Consider the following 18,637-nt stretch of genomic DNA (forward strand, 5'->3'; position numbering starts at 1 on the left):
TCATAAGTGCTTGAATTAGGCCTTCTCTCCAGGGCCAACCCTGTGCTGAACCTCCCCACAAAGGACCTGAGCTTCGAGTCCCAATCCTCTTCCAGTGACCTAGACCACATGAGGTGAGCAGTGATTCTCACAGCCACTCTGGTCAGTGGTGGTGGTGATGGTGGTAGAGGTGGTGGTGGTGATGGTGGAAGAGGTGGAGATGGTCATCATGGTGATGGTGGTGGAGGCAATGGTGGTTCAAGGCCATAGACAGGGAAGACTAGGGCTACTAACCATCGAGCTCCATCATCTCTCCCACAGTCTCAATTCCCTGGATGACAACTCTGTCGATGTGGAAAAGAATGAGGAGAAAATCAAGGCAAGATGGGGGATGAGTTGGTTCCTGGGGCTTCTTGACTTGGGGTCCTTCTCCAAAGGAGTGGGGTTCAGGACAGAGCTGAAGGACCTGCTGCTGACACTGGCATGTCTCCACACCAGGCTATGGGAAGCCCATGGCTTTGGAATGGGGTCTAATTCTTGCTCTTCTACTCATTCACTGTGACTCCGGGTGGGTGACTTCCTTCTGGTTCTCAGTTTTCTCATCTGTAAATGGGGATCAGAATTCTAACCATGCAGAGCTTTTTGAGGATGAAGTTAGAGCAGTTATAAAACCACCTGGCATGAAGTAAGATCTAAAAAATCTGGTTCCCTCTTGTTTATACCCTTTGTATGAAAGCTGGTGGGGTGTGGGGAAGAAATCCGGAGGTAGACATACTCTAGCTCAAAAAAACAGCAGTGCCATAATTTGTTCAGTAGGTTAAATGGTTTGAGTAGATCAACAGTTCACACAGCCACAGCCTCACATGCCCATGAAGCATCCCAGCCTGGAAATTCTGACCCAATGGGTAGGATGGGCCTGGGCTCGAGCATGTTGTTAAAACTCTTGGGGTTCTAATGTGAGGATAGAGAACCAGGGAGTAGATCAGCAGGGGGTGGGGGGTATGTGGGAATGGTGGACAGGGATCTGGCAGTGACATTGAGGCCTCCAAATAGGCCCCCAAAGGTTAGGGTCATGGATGGCAATCCAGGACACGAGGCAGTGCTGAAGGCCTTTGAGTGGATGGCTTATCTCTGGTTTGAAGATGCTTTGGGGAAAAACTCCAATGAATGTCTGGGGGAACTGAGGAAGAAGGGTTAGAACTTGTGGCCAGGCAGGTAGCCCCCAGTGGAGGCCAAGGCTGACTCTTGGGGAGTGGAGTTGGGGGCCTCAGGTGGGGCTGGACTTGTAAGTTGGGAGGGGCAGAGAGCCTGAGAGAAGAGTCTGGAGAGGAAGAGAGGCTGGGCCACTGAAAGCCTTCAAACGCCAGAAAAGAGCCTGTCCTAGGATGATAGAGGGGTTGCTATATTTCAGAGAACCTGCCCAAAGCTCTGCTGCCTCTCCTCTAACAGTAGGTGGGCCTTGGGGTCTCTGGGTGAGGAACACAGGTGGGGCCTTTTTTCAAGGATCTCTTGGTGCCCTGACTCACCCAAGACCTCCATAAATGTGTGGAAGGTCTGAGAGAACTGACAGGTGATCTAATCCAATCTTCACAAGCAACAAAGGCCAGAAGGCTCTGGGTTCTGACCTGCCTGAGGTCAGAAAGCTTACAAGGCAAGGGCAGATCAGAACTCAGGTCTCCTGTCTCCAAGGGCAGGTTGAATTTTCCTAGGCTATGCTGCACCAACAGCTACCACTGGGGAGCCTATGGTGAGGACCCTGGGGAGCCCTGATTCGTCCTTCCTGGGGCTCCTCAGATGTTCCAGTTTACCAGGGACCAGAAGAGCCCTAGTCTGGAAAAAGCCCGTGGAATGCCTTGGAGAGGATGGCGGCTGGGGCTCTGTCCCCTAGGTGTCTCTGTGTTGGTGTAGCTGAGCCTGGGGGATGGTCCACAGGAGGGTGTACTTTTTTTTTTTTTTTTTTTTTTAAGATTTTGTATTTATTTATTCAGAGAGAGAGAGAGAGAGAGAGAAAGAGAGAGAGAGAGAGAGGCAGAGACAGGCAGAGGGAGAAGCAGGCTCCATGCGGCGAGCCTGACGTGGGACTCAATCCTGGGTCTCCAGGATCACACCCCGGGCTGCAGGCAGCACTAAACTGCTGTGCCACTGGGGCTGCCCAGGAGGGTGTACTTGTGAGGAGGTGTGAGCATGTGGCCAGTTGCATGGGGAGGGGAAGAGGAAAGGCAGGAAGATGAGTGTGTGCCATGATAAACTGCAAGTGGGGCCCTGGGAGTGATGCGTCTCTCTGAGGGTGGCAGAGGGAGATGCCAAATTCAACCGGGGCAGCAACCAACAGTCTTTAGAGCCAACAGGACCAGTGATCCAAAACTTGCTCTGCCTCTTCCTAGCCATGAGAGCCCTCTGAGCCTCAGTTTCCACATCTGTAATGTGGGGTATATGATCCCTCCCTCAGGGGGTTCCTGTGGGTACTTTAGGTAATGGATAGACTGCACCCAGCACAGTGCCTGCCTCAGGTGCAGGCGGCAGGAATTGGATTGGACTGACTCCATGGCTCAGGACAGTCTGGTATTATTCAGGACTGGGAAGAGCACCAAAGTCCTGCTGTGTCCGTGGATCAAGGCAAAGGCCAGAGTGGACCCCCCCTCAAGCCCACCCCCTCAGCTGAGCCCATCTGCACTATTAGTGGCCACGGCCACCTCTGGGACACTGCTAGGAAACTGAGGCCCCAGGAAGAGCAGGTGGGACCCCAGTTAAGGAACCATATGCCATGGGCTTGAAGACCCACCCCCATGCCCCTATGGACTGGGGAAATCACCCCATCCCCGCCCTTCACATCTTCACATCTTCCGTCTTCCCCACAGAAGGAGCCCACACACAGTCCGATAGAGCAAGATGAGGAACCTCTGAGTGTGGTGCTGTCAGGAAGGAAGACGGGCACAGGTGGACAGCAGGAGAAGCTGTCCTTCACCAATGCTGGCCTGGACACCACAGACCTCTGATGTCCCTGCCACAGGACCCTTGCTGCAGAGCACCACATGGGCCCCCACTCTTCTGGTCCACCTTGGAGGATGTCTTGTCACCCCAAACTACACCGACCCTTTTCTGAACACAAGGATAAATTATGCAGCTCGGTCCCCTTCTGCTTGTAGTCAATCACAGCTGACAAGAGTTGGGGGGGAATTTTATTACCAATGTATATTGTGACAGTTTATAGCCAAAAACTGTGGCTGGAGGGCTGGGGACAAGGGTATTGAGTGGTCAGCAGGGAACTCGTGGGGGCTCACAGCACACAGGGACAAGGGGTGGGAGATGGCAGTCTTTAAAGGACAACTGTGGTTGTAGAGTGAGCTCTCTGTCCTGCCCCTAATACCCAAGACCAGCTGTCAGGCTGCCTGGGACCCAAGACCTTCCATGAGCTTCTTTCTGACTGTGATTCCCAGACCTGTCTGAGACTCTCCTTTCAACTGCGCCCCCAGGGCATTCCCGCAGCTGCCTTCCCCTGTCAGGATTTGTGAGTAGGTGTCCAGTGAGGATGGATAGGGCTGGGGGCTGGGCCAGAGGAAGGGGAGACAGGAATTGGGGACGTCTACCAGCATGCAAGACAGTCTGGGGCCATGGGGGCCAGCCCACTGCATGGACACACACTCTCTCCCGGGCACCTCCTATTTGGAGCCTTGTGCACTCAGGAGTCTCACATACCAATCCTTGCACACTTGGGGCTTTTGTACACGGTGTCTCCCGTTCCGGGGACCTGGCGGCCACTGAGGACTTCAGCCTACCAGTCTGGACTTCTCAGGAACCTGCCTCAGCTCTCAGGTGTGGGCCTGCTGAGCAGAGCGAGCCCTGAGATCACCCAGTGTGGCCGGGAGGGAGTGGAGCTGAGATCTGGAAGGGGGACAGGGTGGGCGTCAGGGCTGGGTTCCCGGTCTCATGACCCGGAGGGGGCTGGGCATAGAGGGTTCATTTGTGTGTTTGGGGGGGGGGGGCGGAGGCTGGAAAGAAGAGGAGGAGAAGGCCCTGGAGGCTGCCCACCCCTCGGGGCGGGCGGGGGGGGCCTCCCACCGTCGAGGGGATCCCTCCTAGGAGCTCGTGGTCAAGAAGGGAGCCTGAAAAGGCTGGAGACCCGGGCGTACAAAAGGGGGCAGATCACTCGGCCGTGGGTCCGGCTCGGGAGCAGCACCGCGGCCGGCGCACACTCTGCAGCAGCGCGCGGAAGAGGCCGGGCGGGCGCTTGGCGGGCCCCTCGGGGGGCGCGGCGCGCGTGGAGCCGGCACGGCCGGGGCCCGGGCGGGCGGCGGGCGGCGGCGCGGGCGCCCCTTGGCGGCCGTGCTCCTCGATCTGTCGCTCCAGGTGCTTCTGGATGGCCATGCCCAGCACCTCCACCTCCATGGCGGCGCCGTACACCTCCCACGTCATGCCCTTTTCGTCCCAGCTCACGTCGCGCACGGGCTCGGCCGCCTCCTGCGGCGCCACGGCGGCTGCCAGCGCGGAGCCGGGCCGCACCCGGACTTCGGGGAAGGCGGGCGGCGCGGCCGGGGGGGCGGCCGCCTGCGGCGTCATGGGCCCGGTGGCCACGGAGCGCGTCTCGGCGGCGCCCAGCGACACCTGCAGGCCCGCGTCCCGGCGCGAGGGGGGCCCGGGCGCGGGGCTGGGCGCGCGCGGCGCCGCCTGGAAGCTGAAGGCCGGGCCCGCGCCGTCCTGCGGAGACATGGGGCTCACGGCCACCGACACGCAGGCCTGAGCGCCCGCCTGCGTGCCCGCGTCCTCCCGCGGCGGGGCGCTCGCCTCCCAGGACGGCGCCTTCGTGAAGTTGTCGCGAGTCCGCGGCCCGGGCGGGGGTCCCGCGGCCCCCGGGCCGGGGCTTCCGTCAGCCGCGGGGGCCCCCAGGGCTGCCGGGCCCAGGCTGGAGGCCTCCGCGCTGGGCGCGGGCGCCGGCCCCGCGAGGCCTCCGCCACTGCCGGCCCCCGCGGGAGAAGGGCCCGGCCCGCACGGCTTGCCGTCCGACTGCCTGGAGGAGGCGGCCCCGGCCTTCAGGGGCAGCGGGGCCAACTTCCCCGAGGACGAGGGCTCCGCTCTCCTCGGGGGCGCAGCGTCCTCGGCCTTCGCGGGGACCACAGGCTCCGCCTTCCCAGAGACAATAGGGTCTGCCCTTCCGGAGGACGCCGGCTCCCCTTTCTCCCGGGCCTGCGGCTTCTCCTGCAGAGACGCGGCGACTGCTTTTCCCGGGGAAGCCGGGCCCCCCTGCCCGAGGGGCTTTGTGTCTGTTTTGCCTTCAGAGTTGGGTTCTGCCTCCCCTGGGGCTCTGGGATCCACCTCCGCGGAGTTCATAAGATTCTCTGTTTCCGGAGGCAGGGGATCCACCTTTCCCTCCGGGACAGCTTCTGCTTTTGCCATGGACGCTGGAACTGTTTTTTCTAGAGTCACGGGGGCCAATATTCCCGAAGACACAGAGTCCACTTCTCCAGAGGGACCACCTTCCACCTTCCCACTGCACACAGTGTCCACCCTGCCGGAGGCCAGGGGATCAGCCTTCCCTGAGGCTGTGGGACCCACCATTCCAGAGGCCATAGGACCTGCCTTCTCTGAGGACAGTGGATCTGCTTTCCCCCCAGTCACTGCCTCAGCTTTTACAGAGGATGAGGGTCCTGCTATCCCCAAGAATTTGGGGTGCCCTGGACCGGAGGGCACAGGGTCTATCCTCCCTTTTGATTCAGGATTCACTTTTCCAGAAGATGATGTTTTTGTATTTCCCATAGAAATGAGATCCACCTTTGTGGAGGGCACTGGGTCCTCCTTTCGTAGTGAGACGGTTTCTGTCTTCCTCACAGGCATTGGTTCTGCCTGCCCAGGAGACAAGGGCTCTGGTTTTCCTGAGGGCACAAGATCCACCTTTCCCAAAGAAACTGGACCCACCCTGCCTGAAGACACAGGATCCACATTTGTCAATGATGTGGGTTCCATCTTTCCTGAAAATACAGGATCCACCTGCCCAGCAGACATGGTTTTTATCACTCTCATAGACATGGGGTCTCCCTTTCCTGAGGAGGCATTATCTATCTGCCCCAGGATCTGAGGGTCCTCTTCTGTGGAGGACACAGTTTCTGTACTTCCTACAAATGTAGGATCTGTCATCCCCAAGTGAGTAGGCTCCATCCTTACTGAGGACCCCAGAGTCACTGTTCCTGGAGATATAGGCTCAATTTTGCCAGGTGACCCTGGAGTCAGTGTCCCCAAGGACCCAGGATCTGGCTTTCCTGCAGATGCAGAATCTGTGTTTTCTAAGGACCCAGGATCCATCTTTCCTGAGGGCCTAGGATCCCTCTTTCCCAAAGACACAAGCTCTGCCTTTCCCACAGATGCAGAAACCATCTCTTCTGAGGCCACAGGAAGCTCTTTTCCTGAATACCTGGGCCCCTCCTTTCTTGGGAACTCAGGACCCACTTTGGCAGAGGATACAGGATCCTCCTTCCCCGGGGACACTGTGTCCACCTTGTCAGAGCACACCGGATCTACCTTTCCCAAGGATCCTGGATCCTCCTTTCTTGGGGTCACAGGATCCATCCTTCCAGATGCCATAGGATCCCCTTTTCCCAAGACCACAGGCTCTGTCTTTACTATAAACGTGGGATCTGCCTTCCTCAAGGGCCCAGCATCTTCCTTTCCTATAGAAGTGGAATCTGCCTGCTTTGACGACTTGGGATCCATCTTCTCCAAGAACACAGGATTTCTGTTCTCCAAAGATGTGGGCTCAGTTTTCACTGAGGACACAGGCTCTGGCTTCCCAGAGAAAGTGGTTTCTGTTGTCCCTGAGATCAAGGCTCTATGTGTCCCCAATGTCTCCTTGGTGGCTGCCTCTTGGGGAGGGATACAGGTCAGGGAGGGGCAGGCTGAGCTCCCTCCAGGGCCCTCAGAACAGGAGGTCCCTTCCCCAGCCCCACTGGGGCTGCTGTGTCTAGAATCCATGCCGGGGCTTTGTACAAGGTTGTGCCTAAGGGGTACAGGGCTGGTTTTCTGCTGGGAGGGGCAGCAGTCCCTCATGGCTGGGTTCCCAGCCCCCAGGCTCCCATCCTGTGGGCAGCAGAGGGCTGTGGGCTGAGATGCTGGGCGGCTGGAGTTCTTTCAAAGAAGCTGGAGCCAGGCTGGGTCTTCAGCACTGCCCAACTGCCCTCATGACCATACTTGTGCCCCGAGTGCTATCTGGTTCTGAAACACAAAGAAAACAGACTCAGACTCAGGGAAGATCCAGTGCGGAAGAGCCTCTATCTTCTATCTCTCACCCTTTTTCTAGAAGCTGGGTCTCCTCACTGGGTTCTCTGCCCTCATCTGGTCCTCTCCTGTCCCACCATATCACTCCCATGCTTCTAAAGGTCAGACTTCCTAAAATGGCATTCAAGGCCCTTTTCACAACGTGACCACAGTTGAACATTTTCTTCCCCACAGTCTTTCTTTAAAAAAAAAAAAAAATTAAGAGAGAGAGAGAGAGAGAGAGAGAGAGAGAGAGAGAGAGAACATGGTGGGAGGGACAGAAGGAGAGAGAGAGAGAGAGACAGTCTCAAGCAGACTCCATACTGAGCTAGGAGCCCAACACAAGGCTCGATCTCATGACCCTGAGATCACAACCTGAGCTGAAACCAAGGGTTAGACACTTAACCAACCATGCCACCCAGGTGTCCTCACAGTCTTTTCACCTTCATCTACCACCACCCCATGCAGCATGCTACCCTGAAGTTATGTTTTTATCCTCTAGGCCCCAGGTCACAAACTCTGATGCTACAGGGGCCAGGTAGATAATTTAAGTGAGGGAAGCAGGCTAGGTATAAAACAATAGGGGATGGTAGGGAAAGCAGCAAAGCAGAGAGTGCATGCCCTGTCTGAAGGTGGAGCCAATACTCCACTCGCCAAGTAGTGCTTTGGAGAAATGCATCCTGGTAGTATCAGTGACTAGCAGGAAATCCAGAACTTTAACGTAAAGTTAAATCCTAATTCAAGATTTAAAAAGAAAAAAGAACACTATGTGGGTCAAACAAAGTATGTCTGTAGGCCAAGTTTTGGTCTGTGGGAGGCCCTGGGGAGATAGGAATGGTTTACATTTGAGGAAGGGACATGGTCTGAAATGCATGTTTTCAGGGATGGCTCCGGGATGGTATGGGGGCTGGCGGAGAGGGGCTAGCCAACCAGTCTTTAATCTCTCGCTCTTCCAGTTCTTCATTCGTTCACCCAGCCATCCTCTGCAATAATCTAGATGAGAGCTGGTACAGTAAAGGTCCAAGGGATAGACAGTTGGCAGAATTGAGAGATCTTTGGGGAAAATGACAAAAGCCAGCTGGCTGTAGGGGGTGGCGATTGGGGTGGCCCTCAGGGTTCTGGCCAGGGTTGAGGGGTGCGAGGTAGGAGATCGGGGGAAAAGAGGAGTTGTGTTTTAGACAAGCTGACTGTGCGGTGTCTGGGGGACATCCAGGGAGAGGTTCTGGCAGCAGCTGGCTCTGCGAGCAACTTCATTCCACTAAATATCAGGAGCCAGAGTGAGCAGTGTACTGGATTCTCCCTAAACCTGCTCCATCACCATCTTTCCCAAAGCCATCTCACTAGTGCTCAGGCCGAAAGCCCTAGCGACACCCTTGACTTTTCTCGTACACCTCACCTCTCATCCATCAGTAAAACATAATGGTTCTCCCTTCAAAATACATCCAGAATCTGGCCACTCTCCTGAGCTGAACTTGTACTACATCTCCCACCTGGATCATCCTGCCTTTTCCCTTCAACCAATACGGTTCATTTTCAACACAGCAGCTGGAAGGATCTTAGTAAGACTCAAGGTAGCTCATTCCTCTTCTGCTCAGAACCATGCAGTGTCTCCCCATCCCCCACCCCATGCCAAGTAAAAGCAAACTGCTTACATATCCCTGCATCTTCTGACCCCATCACTGATCTTGGCCTTGTCTCCTACTACTTTCTTTTGATTATGCTACTTCAGTCACACTGGCTGCCTTTCTGATCCTTGGACATGTGCTGCCTTGGGGCTTTTGCTCTGGCTGTTTCCTCTGCCTGGAATGCGTTGTCTCCTAATATCTGCATGGTCTGCTCCCCGGGGCTTTCCCTGACCCATCCTCCCCAGCACTGATTGGCACTCTCCATCCCCCTTGCCTTGCTCAGCTCTTCTTCATAGGACCCATCACCAGCTGATACATTCATTACACAGAGCTGTTCACTACTTGTGGTTTGTCTCTCCCATTACAACATCAGCTCTAGGTGGATGGGGACTTTGTCGTGTTCACTGATATACCCTCAGGGTTGAGAGCAATAACTGGCATCTAGTAAGCAAGTAGCTCCCTATGCCTATTTGTTAAATGAATGACTGAATGATCTTTCTAAGACATTGGTCCAACATGCCATTCTTTGGCTCCAACCTCTCCTTGCTCTTGCTGGGCAAGTAAATTGGTCATAATCTTTTTGGAAAGACATTTGTCAATTCCTATAAACGTTTACAATGCATGTGGCATTTAGGTCAGCAAGCCCACCTCCAGGAATGGTCTTGAAGATGGAGCTATGGTACACTGGGTACACGAGAATATGGTTGGTGATGAGAAGAAAACCAGGAAGCCAGTTCATAAAATATGGGACAGCCACATGGAACCCCCAACAGCTGTCAGAATGTGTGGAGTGATGAGGAAAGATGCCCAAGATAAATTAAGTGAAAAAAGCCAGAGCTTGTGGAATTCCATGCATGCAGATGAGAAAAAGGACATATACACATATATGGGTTTATTTATAAAAAGAAAATTTCTGGAAGGAAACACATGACACTTGTAGCAATTGACTCTGGGAAGTGAGACCAGGGATCTGGAGGTGGAAGAGACCTTTTTTTTGGTATCCCCCTTTGTGATGCATGAAATTTTGATTATGTGTGCATATATTACTTTTTTTTTTAATGGGAGAAAAAGGAAACCTTAATGACCCCCATTACCTTTGGGGTCAAGTCCAATTCTATAATATGCTTCCAAGCCCCTGTGTACTTACTTACCCACTAAGCTTTACCTTTCAGTGCTCATTCCCCCAAAGTCCGTACAAACACACACACACATGTGCACGCATGCACACATGCGCTATAACCTCTCTGGGCTCATCCATGGCTTCACAGTGTCTTTCACCTTAGCCTCTACATACCCTCTTGCCTGGCTCTCATTAAATGTTCAGGTCCCAGTAAACTTTCTCTGCCCACCAGCTTCATAGGAGTTCCTACGGCTTCTTGTTCTTCCCCTAACCAGACACACGTCACTCTGCCCTTTCTGCCTCTGGACCCCTGCCTAGACCTTGAGTCATGGGATGGGGATTGAGCTGAAACAATTCACCAAACCAGGCTTTGGGCTTATGAGACTTGGGTAGATGGGGTCATCACCATCTTACAGAGGACAATGGGGCACTTGGCTTTGGGAATTGAACTGGGGTGTTTGTGGAACTATGGTGGGGTGGGGGGCAGCTGGCTTACACACCTGGTCGAGGAAGGCCCCACTGAGGAGGTAGTATCTGAGGCAGCAATGAAAAGGCCAGAGTGGCTGGAGTTAGAAGGGAAGAAAGAGGAGGCAGCTCTATGAGCTCAGGCAAGTCCCTTCTCTTCATTGGGGACCTTGACAAAGCCGCCCATGCTCCCACGAGGCTGTTGTGAGGATTAGAGATGAGGGGTGTGCGGAGTTCTGCTCACTTTAGGGCTGGACTGTGTTATAAGGAAGGCCTGTTTTTATCTACTCAGCCTGTCAGAGCCCAGCTGTGCTCCCAGGAGGGGGCAGGGGACGGACGGCCCATAGCAGAGGTATAAATTGGCAAAATCTAGCCCTCAGACCCGCTTGTTTGACCCACAGTGCTAAAAAGAAATTTTTAGGGCAGCCTCGGTGGCTCAGCGGTTTAGCACCGCCTTCAGCCCAGGGCGTGATTCTGGAGACTCAGGGTTGAGTCCCACATTGGGCTCCCTGCATGGAGCCTGCCTCTTTCTCTCTGTGTGTCTCTCATGAATAAATAAATAAAGTCTTAAAAAAAAAAAAAGAAAAATTTAAAGGCATTAACTGATCAACATTTAAAAGTTAGAAGATCTCATGTGAAAATCAGATTTCCAGATTCTCTTGGAAAAACTAAAATTTGGCAATCTGAGCATGCTTCCTGCATGGCAACAGTCAGCCAGAGCCAAGCAGTGGCTGCCTTCTTGGATGGGGATGTGCTCTTCAATTAGCCATATTCTCCACCCCTCCCTATGGTGTTCTGGACACTGGGGCTGACAGCCCATTGCAATCGATCACTGGATCGTTTTTCTTATAGCCAGTCCCTTAGGCAGGCTATCCCCCTGGCCTATAGCTCCCTGAGTTTTGACCCTTGACCCTTGACCTACCAAGAGGGGTTGAGAGGTGACCTCACACACATCAAGCCTTTAGAACGTTTACTATGTGCAGACCCCATACACCTGCCGCGCAGGTGCTGTGTTCTTATTTTCCAAAATAGGAAACAGAAAGGCAGGCATGGCCCAGCTGGTGACACGCCTCTCCTGAAAGCCCTCCTGGAAGACACTGGCCTCTTGGTTCCTAGCTGGCAGTTCTCTGACATGGAAGAAGGTGTGGGGTAGGGACAAAGAGCATGACCGGGGCATTAGAAAGATGTGAGGTCAGCTGCCAGCTTTGTCACTGACTTGTTCCATGAATTTGAGCAACTCTGGGCCTCAGTTTGTGAAATGGGGGAAGGGATGTAGTTACATATAGAATTGCTGGCCCAGCTCTGGGTTTAAGATCTGTCAAAACGGGATGCCTGGGTGGCTCAGCAGTTGAGCCTTTGTCTTCAGCTCAGGGCGTGATCCTGGAGTCCCAGAATTGAGTCCCATATTGGGCTCCCTGCGGGGAGCCTGCTTCTCCCTTCCCCTGTGTCTCTGCCTTCTCTCTGTGTCTCTAATGAATAGATAAATAAAATCTTAAAAAAGAAAAGAAAAGAAAGAAAAGAAAAAAAAAAAAAGAAAAGATCTGCCAAAACACTATTCTCAGAAGCTCTGCTGCTCACAGTTCTACTGGGTGTTTCCTGGCTCCTGAGGGATCCTCCATATCCTTAAGCCACTTCTCCAAGAGGCAGCCCAGACCTGGGGTGCTCCCTCTGTGTGGCCAGCCCTCCCACTGGAACCCAGATCATTTCTCTCCCACTTTGTGCTCAGCCTTGGGCCTAGCACTCTCAGGCTCATTTTGTCATCTGGACTCCACAATGATTTCATGAGGCGGGTATTATCATTCCATTTCACAAATGAAGACACTGGGGTCAGAGGGAGAAAAGACTTGTCAAGGGCACACAGCTGGTACAGGAGGTTGTAGTTCAAAGCCTGTTGTGTCTGAACCCAAAGACTGGGTTCTTCCTGCTTGTATCAGCTAAGATTTTGGGACAGTCACGCTTGGCTCTTAAAGTCCCTTTCTGCTCTTTGGGGCCAGGCCAAGGGTCCTCCCAATCCCCTGGCCCTGAGGAAACGTGATTGTCCCTACACGCACATACCCACCAAGATGAACAGATGAGCCCTGCACCCTTATGTGGCCTGATTGAGGTAAAATACTGAAACGATCTCCTAGGTGTGTGGGCCAGCTCACCTGGCATGCAGAGGAGCATGTAGACTGCTCTGGATGTCTGTGCCAGCTTAGGCCAGCCTGGGGAGCCAGGACCTGGCTCCTACATTCTGCTTAAGAAGAACTTGGTGTGTATACAATGCAACTTGTATGTGCAGAATGGCCTATGTATTTATGTCTTGTGGGGGCTACCTGGACCCTGTAGGTATGCATCACATGGCCTCAGGGTCTCATTCATAGAGCTGGCCTGGCTGTATGCAAGGTGTCTGTGCCCCACTCCTCAGCAGAGCAGCCTCTGTGAATGCTTATTCTGGCCCAGAGACCTGGCCAGCCCTTACCTGTTCCTCTAGGATTTCCCAATATGAAACCAGGGCTGGCAGGCACCTGCAAACACCTCCCCCCATGCGACAAGACCAACAAAGGCTTGCAGTGCTTCAGCAGGTGTGAGTGTGTGACTGACAACTCAGGTCTGCTGCCCCTCACCCTCTTGGCCCCTTGTCTGCTACTATCCTTGGAGCGGCAAAACCTCCTGCCTAGGGCTGCAGGGGAGAGTCTAACAAAGGGTGATAGCCTACCTTTTTCCAGAAATGGCCCCCAGACCATCCATAGGAGGGCAAGAGTGGACATGCAGGGCTGTGCACACTTGGGCTGAGTGAGTGCAGAGGATGGGCAGTGAGCTAAGAGATGGAGAGTGTGGGAGAGGAAGTGTGTGCCCAGCCTGCTCCGCGGTCTAGGGGCACACGAGGGACACCATGAACAAGTGTGAACAGGGACAAGCAGGCCACAGCAGGGTAGCTGCAAGGGTTTTGTGATAAGGGAGTATTGTTGAGTTGAGTGTGCTGTGATAGGCGATGTCTGGTGTGAATGCGTAGCTATGCCTGGGTGTATACGCAAGGCTCCCACTTGGTGTACTGGGTGGGTGCACAGGTGGCTGTGTGTATGAGTGTGATGGAATGATCAAGGGCCATAGTGTTTGTGTATGTGTGTGTGTGCGCGAGAGCGAAAGAGAGAGAGAGAGAGAGAGAGAGAGAAGATCGTAGCCTCATCTGGGAGCGAGACGCCGGTGCGTGAACGCGGTAAGTGTGTGATGGGGTGTGTGATGGTGCCCCAGAGTGGGTGCCACACTGAGTGTGTGCGACAGCGAGTGTCAGTGGTGCCGGTGGTTCCAGTGGAGCCACTCGAGCACAGAGCTCGCTCCAGGGGGGTAAGATGAACCGACGCGGGCGGACCCCTTCCCCGCGGTGGCGGGAAGCGCCCCCTCTCGCACAGCCCCGTGGAACAATGCGGCCGCACGCGGCGCGGCCGGCGCGGGGTCCCGGTCCTACACCCAGGGCTGGCGGGCCCTCAGGGGCCCTCGGGAGCCCGGCCCCGGCTGCCGGACCCGCCCCCGCCCCGCCCCGCCCCGCCGAGGAGCCTGGAAATGGACATCCGCCGCCCCCGGCCGCGCGCGCACACACACCCCGGGCTCACGCTGGGCACACGCCGCGCAGGGTGCGCGAGCCCCGCCACCCCGGTGGTTCGAGGACCCTGGACAGCAGCTCCGGGCGGCCAGGAGCGGAGGAGCGGGGTCGGTGCCGCCCGCCCATAGGCGGTAGCGGGTGCGGGCTAGGCGCTTACCCGGCCGTGCTGCGGTTCCGTCTCCTTGGCGCGCTGCGCTCGGGCTCCCGCCGCTGCCGCCGCCGCCGCCGCCGCCGCCCGAGCGGCCTCGGCTGCCTCCGGCGGGGCTGGCGGGCGCACCCGCGGACTCCGCGCCGCCGTCCCCCGCGCCCGCTCCGCGCTCCCGCCTCGCGCCCCGCCCCGGGCATGCGCGCTGGCCGACTGGCGGCCTCCGAAGCCGGGAGAGGGCGGTGCCGGCGAGGAAGCGGAGGCCAGAGGGAGAGAGGGAGGGGTGCCGTCGCCCCGCGCTCCTCACCGAGGTCCCGGGGCTCCTGGGTTCCCCGCGCTCCGCGACCTGGTTCCCATTTCACAGACAGGGAGACTGAGGGGCGGAGCGGCTGCCCATTTGCTGCGCGCAGCTGCGGGCGGGGCGCGCTGCTTGTCAGGTCTCTCACTCAATCCAGCCCCGCGAACACTGTCTACTTGTTTTACCGAGGAGGTAACTGGGACTCGGAGAGGGAGAGGCACTTCTCGAAAGACACGCAGCGCCTGGATAGGGGCCCAGGTCGGCGCGATCTCCGAGCTCCCCCCGCGAGGAAATTTCCCGCCCCCGCCTTGGCCGCACTTCCGGCTTTCTCTCCCCGCCCCCGCCCCTTTGTCTCGCCACCGCCCACGCTCCCGCAAGTAGAGGGGACACGAAGGGGGTGGGAGCGAGGCGCCTTCGATTCCCTCGCTCCCGCCCTCCCCAGCCAGGGTGCCCGCCCAATCTTCGGCCTATGCAAGCTCGGTTCTCTTCTCTCTGGGTTTCCTTGAGCAAATCATTTCACCATTGTTGAGACTCCGTTTCCCAATCTATTAAATGGGACTAGCATTAATCATCTCACAGTGGTCTTGGAAGGATGAAGGAGCCCAAAATAGATTTTCAGGGGCTTCCAGTTGAATCTGAACTGCAAAGGACATCATTGAGGCCTTTTTGCCTACCCCCGTCCTCAACATTTCCTCGCAGAGAAATAGTCCCTTCCTTTTTGATCTCCTAGAGGAGAACAAATCTGTAATTGCCGAGAGGTGATAAAACCTTCTCACCTGCACTGTGAAGCTACCCATTAAAAATGGTAACAACTAACATTAACGTAACGTTTATTTAGGGGCAGACACCATCCTAAGTTTTTGTTATGTGTCATATAATTTCAATTTCCAATCACTTAGGAGCAAGTTAATATGTATATCCTCGTTTTTCAGATAAGAAAACAGATTCTGATGGGTTACTTGTCCGTGTTCACACAGCTAGTTAATAGTCGAGCTAACTCACATTAAACCCTTAGCTTCTATTCCTCCTACTTACCTGGTGAACCATAAATCTCCGTGATCTTTTAAAAATCCAGGTAGTAAATTAATAAAATCTATCAGATCAACGTCTTCAACCAGCATCCCAGAAAAGTAGAAAACCTCGGGGTGCAGGACCAATTTTCAGCACCACGGACAACGCCCACACAAGGGATGCTTCCTAAGGTTTCAGGCCCTGAAAATTGGTAACTCGCTGCCCACAAGAGCACTTCACTTCATAGTTTACAAACCCTATTCGACATTCAGTGTTTCATTTCATTCCCCCTACAACTCTTCTAGGTAAACATTGTTGGCCCCATGATACAGATGAAGACATTGAATCTTGGGGGAAGTTCACAAGACATGAAAAGTGGCAAGAACAAACCTATGATCTAACACGCTCCCCCTGGGACAGAGTGAAGGTGGCTAGGAGTGGAACCAGGGCATGAGTGAGGAAGCTGTGAAGTTGTCCAGGTGAGAGATGATGATGCTTGAACCATGGCAGTTTTTATTGGGATGGTGGAGGGGGGGGGCTGGGTTTGACATCTATTTAGCAGTAAAGTCAACAGATCTTCTTGGTTATGGGTGGTTGTGGCTGTGAAGGGAGAAAGGATTGTTTCCTGTCTGAAGTCCTGTCTCGGGGAGCTGAGTGGATGGAAGACAGATACCCTATGAGCCCTGGGAAAAGAAGGAGCTTGTGGGGCTGCCATGCTGAGATATCTAAAACTGAGCTCTGGAGTGGTCAGGCTGGAGACAGACAAGGTTTCTGATGATGGAAGTCATGAGAGGGGTGTCAGTACGTGAAGGGAGAGTATAGACCAAATAAGATGAGACAAGGGCCCTATGTCCACCGTGAGGAACGCCAACATTAAGGTACCAGCTGGGAGAAGAAGACTACAAAGAAGAATGAGAAACAGTAATCCGATAAACCAGGAGAATGATGCCTCAGAAGCCAAGGGGAGAATGGTTCAGAAAGAAAGCAGTTGCATCAGGAGGACAAGATATGGCCTGAGAGATTATCTCTGGACTTGCAAAGAAGGTAATGGAAATTTGATGAAAGCACAGTGAGTGGAGTGGTGGGGGTGGAAGGCAAACTTGGGTGGGGGAATTGATGAGTTAATCAGAGTAAGGAGTAAAGAAAGGGACACCTGGGTAGCTCAGTGGTTAAGCATTTGCCTTCAATTCAGGTCGTGATCCTGGGCTCCTTGCTCAGTGGGGAGTCTGCTTCTTCTTTTCCCTCTGCCCCTTCCCCCTGCTTGTACGTGCTCTCTCTCTCTCTCAAATAAATAAATAAAATCTTTAGAAAGAAAAAGAAGTAAAGAAAGCAAGCAGATGATCCTCTCAGCAAATTTGGGGTTGGAGGGAGACAGGCAATATCATAATCTCTACAGAGGGATAGGAGGCTACACTGAGGAGATTTGGAGGCATTTAAATTCCCATGAGAGGGGCCAGTAGTGAGGGAAAGGGAAGATGCCAGGAAGGGAGAACACAATGGCTGGGCCCAGATGCTCAGGATGGAATAAGAGGATGGGATCCAGACCCTTGGGGCAGCTCACAGATCCTGAGATGAAGATTGAAGGAATGTGGTTTATTTGGGAGGTGCAAGGACACCAGCAGGAGGGGAAGGCATCCAATATGAGGTGATTATTAAGTCAGCTATCCCAGTGGGTGGGTGAAGTGGAATCCTGCAGGAAGATTAAGAAAATGGGGGTAAATGCACACCTCAGAATTCCCCTGTCTGAGGGTACTGGAACTGGTGTGTTTATATCCCAGCACCTGGCAAATATTGATGAAGAGCCAACCCGTGGAGCTATGTATGTGTTAATTCCCAGGCACTTCTGGCCCACAATTCACAGGGGTAAAGTTGGTTCTAAAGCCCAGGGGCAGATTTTTGACAAAGATGCAGGTACCACCTGTTGGGAGTCTTGATGGTGGACACAGAAATTGTGAGGGCATCTGAAGGGATCAGAGCTCCAGCTGTGTCTGTTACATGCGCATAGTCAGGACCTCTTTCCATCTGTGCCCTTTGTCACACTCTCCAACCACTTTTGTTCTACGGGGAGTTATTGATATAAACATATTTAAAAATGAAAATTTCTAGACAGCAAAACAAAACATTTGCTAAAGCAGAGTGGGAGCTCAAAAAGGGCATGGAAGCTGGCAGTGTGGGTTCAGATCCTGACTTTGCCAGCAACTAGCTGTGTGGCCTTGATTAAGGTATATCTGATAGCCTCAACTTCATCATATGTAACTCAGCTCTCAGAGCTCTGAAGAGGATATAGGAGAAATAAAACCACCAAGCACCAAGCATAGCACTGGTAGATGCCAGGATTATGGCAAAGACCAGCCCTGTGAACCTTTTTTGATCACAGCACCTCTATTTTTCCTGGGGAATCACCTTCCCACTCCAGTCCATGTGGTAGGGTAGGATGGGCCTATCAGCTTTTGGGATGGGGAGTGACCTAGGCCTGGCCAACCACTCTGCAGAGGTTAGTTCTGGGGTTGGGGCTAGAGCACAAGACCACAGACAGGGCAACTGGCTGTCACACTTTCTTGGAGCTTTGGGGGTTGCTCAGTTGGTGGTGTGTCTATCTGAAGCTGCTGGGGAGTGGTCATCTCTGTCTCCATATGGAGCAAATCTGTCTGGGCCTGGGGTTTGGGCTCATCCTGGGGTTTGGGCTCATCCTGTGATAACTAACATGGTCACCACGTTCATGTGAGTGTGTGTGCACACGTATCTCGGGTTGGTCTGCTACTGGGAAGCCATATACACTCTTACGCACCAGAAGATAAACAAGTGCCTGCAGCTCCTTGGCTGGCACCCAGGCTGGGGGTGGAATAAACAAACCCAGTGACTTTCTGAAAAGCAAGAGTGTGTGGCAACAGGCGCCATGGAGACAAGCAGACTGTACCAGAGCAGAGACGCAGCCACCCCCCAGCTACACCCCTGTGAGCACCCATGCACACACACACACACCTCGTGCTCTCTCATGTTCATATGTTCATATCCATTCCATCAAAAACATTCCCCCTGTCACACTCATTCCTGTTTTGCTTGAGGTTAAAGCCTTTTGAGAAAGTCTGAGATTCCCAATACAACAGCATCCACAGTTTCTTAGCTCCTTTGCCTGAGCTCTGGTCCTGGTCTAGGCTGAATTTCAGCA

General features: G+C 54.1%; 2 protein-coding genes across 4 annotated transcripts in view; one reads left to right on the forward strand and one right to left on the reverse strand.

Annotated features, from left to right (window-relative positions):
- The window catches only part of CDHR2 (cadherin related family member 2), a 35,603-nt gene extending 32,493 nt beyond the window's left edge, over nt 1-3,110 (forward strand). For all 3 annotated transcript variants that reach the window (XM_041750237.1, XM_041750236.1, XM_041750238.1), the window contains 3 exons: nt 33-113; nt 301-358; nt 2,838-3,110. In XM_041750237.1, the coding sequence (XP_041606171.1) occupies nt 33-113; nt 301-358; nt 2,838-2,975 (277 nt within the window). In that variant the 3' untranslated portion in view covers nt 2,976-3,110. The remainder of the gene's footprint in view (nt 1-32; nt 114-300; nt 359-2,837) is intronic.
- A 35-nt stretch (nt 3,111-3,145) lies between these two features.
- Nucleotides 3,146-14,309, reverse strand: GPRIN1 (G protein regulated inducer of neurite outgrowth 1). The gene is made up of 2 exons (XM_041750239.1): nt 14,172-14,309; nt 3,146-7,179 (listed from the first exon to the last, which is right to left on the reverse strand). The coding sequence occupies exon 2, from the start codon at nt 7,012-7,014 to the stop codon at nt 4,123-4,125; it is 2,892 nt and encodes a 963-aa protein (XP_041606173.1). The 5' UTR covers nt 7,015-7,179; nt 14,172-14,309; the 3' UTR covers nt 3,146-4,122.
- Between the last annotated feature and the right edge of the window lie 4,328 nt (nt 14,310-18,637).

This window comes from Vulpes lagopus, chromosome 3, assembly GCF_018345385.1.
Source record: "Vulpes lagopus strain Blue_001 chromosome 3, ASM1834538v1, whole genome shotgun sequence".
Lineage (NCBI taxonomy): Eukaryota > Metazoa > Chordata > Mammalia > Carnivora > Canidae > Vulpes > Vulpes lagopus.